At 35.8% G+C, this 8,590-nt stretch overlaps 1 protein-coding gene and 1 long non-coding RNA gene across 2 annotated transcripts in view; one reads left to right on the top strand and one right to left on the bottom strand.

The window, feature by feature from the left end:
* The window catches only part of ADGB (androglobin), a 189,075-nt gene that overhangs the window by 50,324 nt on the left and 130,161 nt on the right, over positions 1 to 8,590 (bottom strand). The window contains 3 exon segments of the mRNA XM_027765632.1: positions 764 to 917; positions 1,393 to 1,527; positions 7,093 to 7,186. Of these exon segments, the coding sequence (XP_027621433.1) occupies positions 764 to 917; positions 1,393 to 1,527; positions 7,093 to 7,186 (383 nt within the window).
* LOC102480455 (uncharacterized) overlaps positions 1 to 8,590 on the top strand; it is a 178,067-nt gene that overhangs the window by 160,997 nt on the left and 8,480 nt on the right. The window lies entirely within an intron of this gene.

Below are 8,590 nucleotides of genomic sequence, written 5' to 3'. Positions count from 1 at the left end.
GCAGGAGTAGCACGCCTAGTGCCTCTGGCGCTGAAGGAATTTATGAAGTTCAAGGAAAGATTATGGAGGTGGTGAGCAGTATAATCTCAATCTCCTAAAATATTTAGAAGCAGAATACAAACCTAGTGAGAAAGAGACAACCATCTGACTTGGTTTAGGGATAGGACTACATGAACTCTTTCAATCCCTATTTTATGGATTTAAAAGATTTTGTAATTTTAATAATTAGAATTTCTAAATTTTTTTTTTTTTGGAGAGATTTTCGCTATAGGGCGCGTGCACTCGCCAGACAGGCAGAGAGAGACATAGAGATAGAAAGCGAGAAATCACCCCCCGGGGGGATGGTCACGCTGCAATCCCTTCTCCTCCATTCTCCTCTCGGGGTTTTGGGCCCGCACGCAAACGCGCCTGGCGTGAGTTTTAAGCCACCAGGTCCGGGACACGAACCGCGGTCGACTACGTAGGAGTCCAGTGGCATAGCCATTACACTAACTGCTGGTTCCCAGAATTTCTAAATTTTTTATCACATTTTCTTGGGGAGAAAAAAATAGAAAAAATAGGGCTGAGAGTTAAAAAATGCTAGTATTCACACTAAATTATCCCCTGCTTTTAAATAAATTTGACTTCTATAGGGAAGGACCAAGGTCCTGTTCCTGGTAAGTAGACTGAAAGTTCCTTTTCCCCACCTTAACCTTGACCGTTTATGGACTGCTGGGTTTTCACTGCTATTCTATCATGTGAGGAAAATAAATTTTACACCAACCTTATTCTTGGTATAAAGATAAGGCGCCACCTTTTGGAATATCTTTGGCACTTGTTCAATTGTGTCATTATTAATAACATGTAGCATACAGATAGGAAGTGTTGTATATACTTTTGGGACCAAAATCATGTCTTGAGGAACCAAAAATGTCTCCCTGTAATTGAAAAAGTATACATATTACTTTCTTTTAAATGTTACTAATACATGATTTTGTCAGGTAAATACAAACTCCACCAAAAAAATCCCATTTCATAAGTAGTTTGTTGCTTTTACCTAATATGCTATTGCTTAGAAATAAAGGATGTCTTTCTATACTGAAAGCATATTGTTGTACTATTTTTATAGTACTCAAAACATTCTAATAATTATTTTACATTCTCCATATTTTGACGAAAGAAACAAAGAACAGAATCTAGAATGAAGTTTAAAGTGAGGAATAGATTTGAAAACCAGATTTTTAAAGCTTGACAGACAAAAATTTCTATATCTCATTCACACATAGCAAATGTAAAAGTTCTGAAAGCAACATAGAAGTAGATACTTTTACTAACATCACAAATAAAACTTACAGATATGAACATTGAATGCAATTAAAGATAACATCATTCGCCAGGATATGACAAGCTCACCTGAATACTATAAACCAAGAATTTGGTGGCTGATCTTGATAGGTCACAGTATAGTCAGCAAAATAAATCTTAGTGTCTTCATCTTGATAGCATGGATATGATTCAATAGACTTGCACTTGCTTTTAAACATTAGCCTAGAAATGTAAAAACACATTAAATATCATACCAAAAGCCACTTTAAAAATAAACTCTATTTTAAAAAAAAAGACAAAGAAAGAAAGAAAGAAAGAGGGCAAAAAATATTGCAGGTCATTGTTTGCTGAATTGAGATCTTGATCAAAATGAAGCTATGTGGCCTATGGACATGGTACCAAGGCAGGAGTCTCCATTCTATGTTAACAATAAAGAGGTGTCTCTCAAAGATGCCCAAAGTTATTTTCAGCCCTTAATCTAAGGAGAATGTAAATCTTGATTAAGGAAGTAATCAAAGTTTATAGGTAGGAACTCAAGTTATAATGATAAGAACTGGAAATGGGAAAACAGGCAATAAATCAGGGTGGGGACCAACAAAGGGTCCGGAATTGAGGTGCAGAATAGTCTAGAATGGAGCTTAAAATGAGGAATGCATTTGGAAAAATAGCTTTTAAAAACCTGAGGCCATGAACAGGGGAGAGTAAAAGAGTATTCCTTCTGTATGATTTCTGGAGTGTGAGGGAATGGTGCATGTGCATGGTTAAAAAATTATGGGCTAAGGTTTACCCATGTTTGCTTCCTGGAAGGCTGTGCATATTCTAGAATATGATGAAAGTGAAGATATAACAGATCTACTGGGTCTTATCCTTCACATTCATTCAGAAACTGGATCTAGCCTCAGTAGGACCAGGAACATTTGATGTTTTACATAATGTATTTTGAGAAATGCTTTCTTCCTCCAAAGGGTGAGTTGAACAGAGATACAGAGAGTTGAAAAAAGACAAGAGGCACTGATGTCATGTTGTTTATTGGCTGAGTTTAATGGGAGCTCCCAGAGTCTTAGTAGGCTCACAAAGCCCATAGTAGTACTCACAAATGCTCCCTCCCTCTTGGAGCTTGTAATGTGTGAGAATGTTCTGAGTGCTTCCGACCCCTGGAGCTCCCAGGGCGCAACAAGCTGAGCTGAGCTGAGCCAAGGCCTAGCCACGTGAGGCCATCGGGACTGAGCTAAAGGAACCAAGGCCGAGCAGAGCAGGTTTAGCTAGCTGGGCAGGGTAACACTACTTGAACAGGTGCTCCTTTTCTTTTAAAGAGGCTGCGGATTGTAGTGACTCCTTGCCAAAACCAGTCTGACATACATACACATGCACATCACATGCAGTGGTATAAAACAGCAAAGGCATAATTACATAACAAGTGCACAAGTGCAGTAAAACTGATAACATAAGTTGTTTATCCTGTGGCCTTCAAACGTGATAATATAGGAAATGAGGGAGCCAGACTAAACCATCCTGACTCTATCTGCAGTACATAATGCTTTAGGTATCATAGGCTGGCATGGAAGCCACTAGCCACAGAAAATGGTTTTCTATTAGAGGTCTAAATGGAGTAGAGGTGTTCTTGGCTTCCAGAAGACAGATGGTTTCATTTATTGTCATTGGGAAGCAAAGACATGGACATTCTCATGAGGAAGAGAATTCACATGCTCCATTTGATCATTGGCCTTTGGTGGTAGGAGGAAATTAATAGAGAGTTATTTTTGGAGGAGTTTTATAAGCTTGTTAAGATTGAGCCAAGAATAAAGTGCGAAGTGGTCATATACACTGGTTTGCCTGAAGTAGTTGTAGTTGATGCTTATAGTTTTGACATAATTATTAAGTTATCCATCTTGTCAAAGTGTCACAGTTTGCATGATAAATAATATGATTACCTTAACTGTAGGAACTTCAGCATGGTGGTCTGTCAATGCAGAGCACTGGTCTAATCTAAACATGGGTGTTGGCTGAGCTAACACAGAAATCAAGCAGGTCATATAGAGAACTAACTGTAATGAGACCCATTGCCATTCTAAAATAAGGCTGAGAGTTAAGAGTGCTTCCAGACTGCCACTGTCCCCTTTGCACATACCAGTCTTTCTCATACACCTCCAAAAATCCTATGAATCCTGATGTACTATGGAGAAAGGACATCCCTGATAGAGTTAGAAGATTCATAAAGATTTAATCTAAAAAAAAAATTAATCTAAAAAAATAGAATTTATTTAGTTCTGTTGAGTCTGATCCAAATCCTAAGGAGAGGAGCTTGCATATTAACATATGGTTTACGCAAAAATCATGTGGTTAGTTTTTGGGTATTAACCTGACTAGAGTAAGAATCTAGAAACATGATAAACATAACAATAGGTGTTTCCATGGTGGTGTTTCCAGAACTGATTAATATGAGAGTCTGAGCAGACGAGCTGTGGAAGATTTGCCCTCAGTGTGGGTGGTCATGATTCAATCAACAAAGGGCCTAGAAAACATAAAACAGTTAAAATTCTGGAGTCGTTCAGTCTGTGGCATTGTGATCAGTAATTTTCCTGTGTTGCCTTATTTTATCTATGAGGGATCAGTTTATACAGTAGATATTACTGTCCCTATGTTACAGATATTTAAAAAATTATTTAGAGAGGATATAAGAGAAACTTACCCCAGGTCACACATCAGATAATTAGTAGAGCTAGGATTAACATTAGGTTTTATGCCTGCTAGGATGAGGTATTTTGGGATGGTCCTAGCATTCAGTTTAAATAACAGTCAGACTGATTGGTTTAATCTATCCCGCAGGTTCAGATATGAAGCTCAGACTAATGAAAGAGCATACCTCTGTATTGGGTATTAGCTGAGATTCTGTGCAATGCTCTTGACTATGTAAAAAGATCAAATGGAGAGGAGCATCAGTCTCCTGGAAGTGTTATACCTGTGTTTCAAATACACCTCCATGTGAAATGGTTTGCCTTCCTAACAAGAGAGTTCACACCTTAGCACATTATTTAAATGAAAATTGGATGTAGGATCTGACAAGATCTTTTCACAGTACCCCCTACAATGCAAGTTAAAAAGAGGATTTGTGCTCTTTGTGCTTATCCATACAGTTGGAATTTTAGAAAAACTACCCTTTTTAGAGACTGGGTGTTCAAAAGCAAAAGTTAATCAGGTTGGAGTGGTTAGGCAAAACCGTCAGTATTAAAGCAAGACTGGGATGAGGTAAGTGAGGTACTTACTGTCTGGCTCAGTCAAGTGAACAGTGGGATTCTGTCTTTAGTAAAAATTTTGATATTTGGTTCATCATGAATTTTTTTCATTAATTTTAGACTATTTAAAATATGTGGGAATAGTAGATGATGTAGCGGTCACATCACTCTCACATGGCTGACTACAATTTGAGTCCCAGACTCAGTGGCTGGAAACCAACCCTGGGTGTGTATACATGTGTGTCCAAGATCCCAGGAGGGGATGGAGGAGAAGGAATTGCAGCATGGCTGATCCCCAGTGGGTGATTTCTCACTTTCTCTCTCATTGTGTCTGTCTGTCTGTCTCACTCTCTCTCTTTCTGGCAAATGCACACAACCTAAGGCAAAAACTACTAAAATAATATTTTGTATTCAGTTTTACATATAATTGTCTATTTGTCTCTTGCTTATGAATAGAAAATCAATTATTTCTATTTGCTTTATGCCCATCACATTTTCTTAATTCTTTCATTAATTGTAATAGTTTTTATGTAGATTTCTTGGTATTTTCCACAGATACAACCACATCTTCTGTTGCTAATGGAAGTTTTATTTCTTTCCTTAAATCCTACTGACTCTTATTTTGCTTTATTGCCTTTTGCTCTTCTTGGAATTTTAGGATTATTTTGGATAGAAGTAGTTGGGTGGGTATCTCTATCTCATTACCAAACTCAGGAAAACATTTTTAAATTTCACCAGTAATCATGTTTGCAGTAGGTTTTTTCTTTTTAATCCAAGAGTCCTTAGCATATTAAGGAAGGCCTTCTTTAATCCTAGTTTGCCAAATGCACTTTTTTGACTTAAATATGTTCCAAATTTTATTAAATGACTTTCTGAACTTATACATATGACTAAACATTTTTTCTGTTAATGTACTAAATTTAAATGTCTATTAAAAAATAAACTAAACCACCATTGCATATCTGCTTATGAAGCAACTTGATTCTGAGGTATTATCCTTTTTTGGATTAATCCAATTGTGATTTGCTTTTTTTTTCCAGTTTGATATAGAGCGCATGTGCTCACCTGAGTGAGGGTGGAGGGAGAGAGAGAATGAAAGTGAGAAATACTTTTCCTCCATTCTCCTCTTGAGATTTTGGTCATGCATGCACAAATGCCAGCTGTGTTTTTCAAGTCTCTGGTTCTGGGTTTCAAACCATGTAGTCAGCCATGTGGGATCCAGTAACCTTAACTTCCATACCATCTGCTCACCCAATTTGCTAATTTTTTTATGACATAGTTTTTTACATTTATATTCAAGGGGGTGATTTGTTTGCAATTTTATTTCATGTATTGTCTTTGCTGAGTTTTATATGAAGAATTGAACTGGGATTTTCCCTATTCTCTGGAAGATAAACAAGTTTAATTTCATTTATTAAATTTATAACTTAAGGCATATTGCATAACAGTAACAAACACCTCATGCATCCTTGTCCTATTAGTCTTACCTAGATTATTACTTTTACCACTTCTGTAACTAATGTACCCAGTTTCTGAATTTTGCATTAATGTCATGAATTGACTCCTGCATATAGTTTTTGATCAGACTGTCCTTTGAAGACAGTCTTATTTCTCTGGCAATTTCTTTTTTTCTCTGGTCTTTGATTTTCAACAGTGTGACTATGCCAAATCTTGGTGTGGTTTTCTCTGTGCCTTTTCTACCTGGGTCTGCAGAAACTCTGGAAAATGTACATTGTCTTTTATCAGTTTTGGACAGTTTTCATCCATCATCATTTTACATTCTGGGACTCTACATATATATCAGACTTTCTGAACATGTTTCACATATCTTTGCTTATTTTCCACTCATTTTCTCTTGTTTCAGTTGGGATACTTTTCTTGCACTCTCTCTCAGTTCATTAATCTCTTTTTCTATCTAATCTGTTGATAAAGCCATTAATGAGCTCTTTGCTTCAGTTATTCAAATTTTAATTTAGACAATTTCCATTTGAATGTGTTTTAGTAATTAATGTCTCAAACTTTGAATCTATTTTCTCTCTTTTTAATTTTTTTCCTACTACTGCCAATATCTAGAATAGTAGAGGATCTGGATTACCAAATTCATATATACATATTTAATTCATATATCCTCTCTCGTAAATGGTTTGTGAATAGAATTAATTTTTCTAAGGATTAATCTTCTTCTGGTTTGCTTCTATATCTGAGTATTGCCCTCCAGGTTTTCATGTGACTATTTTAATTGCTTACTAGGGTTCTACAAGGTCCCCTACCAGGCCCTACACTCTAACTTTTGTCTTCTCAGCACTACAAGATTTTAGAAAATTTTATTTTGCTCAGAGGTTATCCGTTTAGAATTATATGTATGTGCAAGTAAGACCTAAACATAGTAAGTACCATAGAAATGTTTCAGATAAAATACCGTAGAAGTTCAGAAGCAATGGTGTGTTTCTAGCTGCAGTGATTGGAAAAACTAACTAAATAAACAAAGATGATAGCATTCCAACTGAACCTTGAAGGATACCCATATACTACAATAAGAAATATATTGTTTTACCTTAAGAGTGAAAGTGCATACTGTTCCATATTCAGTTCCAATATGGCCCAAACTCTTTGAAGAATATCTGCAACACTGATATTTTCTTTGGTGTCTAGAAATAATTTTAAAAAAGAAAAGCTGTAACATTCCTAAAAGTCCATCTCATTCAAGTCTTCATTTTACAGATGAAGTTGAAACTCACAAGTAAGATGGTATCCCAAGTCAAATGCTTTATTAACAGAAAAATCATACTTAAAATATTGAGCTATAAACTTCTAGTCAAGAGCTCTGTGCACCATATTATCCTGGTTCCCTTCACTTTTAGTTTAAAAAATCATGTATCATTCTTTTACCAAATTCAATATGATTGTAAAAGAGTTTATATGTGACCAGCCAGTGGTGTAGTGGTTAAGGTGGCTGGATCCCACGTAGCTGACTGTGTGGAACCTGGTGGCTTGAAGATCACACCAGGCTCATATATGTGGGTGCCTAAAATCCTAAGCAGAGAATGGAGAAGGGATTGCAGGGATACTTTCTCACTTTCTCTTTCTCTCTCCTTCTGGCAAGTGTAAATGCAGGAAAAACTACCAAAAGAAAATATTTTTTTAAACAAGGAAATATTCTGTCACATAAAAAACTCCTTATGAAAATTCTTAACTCAGAAGTATTCCACATAATTTTTCTAAAGAACAATGGCTTTAACAGGATCTAACTGAAGTCCAATCTACTACATTATGGAAAAATAGCATAGAAGCAGATAATTTGACAAGAAAAATGCAAATCCTTATTAAGAACCTCAAATTTAACATGTAGAAACTGACATCCCTTTTTAAATGATCCCATCGTAATTCTTTATAGTACTCACCAGTATCTGAAATTGATATCTTAATATACTTACTTATCTATTTTCTTTTCTTTTTAAAAAATGTTTAAATTTGCCATAGGGCATGCATGCTTACTGAAGAGAGACACACAGAGAGAGAAAGTAAGAAAGCACACCCCAAGGAGGATGACCATGCCATAATCCCTTCTCCTGCACTTCCCTCTTGGGGTTTTGGGCATGCACACACATGTTCCTGGTGTGTTTTTCAGCCACAATGGTGCATTTAGCTATGTGGGATCTACCTATCTTAGCCACCATTCCATGGTCTGATTCTACTTGTCTTTTTAATGCTTTACTACCATTAGAACATAGGATTCATTAAAGCAGAAACCTTGTCTGTTTTACTGACTTCTCTAAGGCCTTCTCTAAGGCCAGAATCTAGACTAGTGCTATATATAGAATTACTCAAAAAATGCATGCCGAGTGAAAAAAATACAAATGCTATTAAGTACATTATTAAATTGTTTATATTTTTCAGTCTTTAAAAAAGGAAACAAAACTATTGAATAAGTATAATTTCTACACTATATAGACAATATAAGGCAGATTTTACCATCTATTTAGTTTGTTAAATGTGTATTTTTATTTATTTATTTATTTTTATTTATTTATTTACATTCATTCACCGTACAT

Source organism: Tupaia chinensis, unplaced genomic scaffold, assembly GCF_000334495.1.
Source record: "Tupaia chinensis unplaced genomic scaffold, TupChi_1.0 Scaffold000008_1, whole genome shotgun sequence".
Classification (NCBI taxonomy): domain Eukaryota; kingdom Metazoa; phylum Chordata; class Mammalia; order Scandentia; family Tupaiidae; genus Tupaia; species Tupaia belangeri.
Note: the sequence above shows the minus strand (reverse complement) of the source record. Positions and strands in the feature narration are given on the sequence as shown.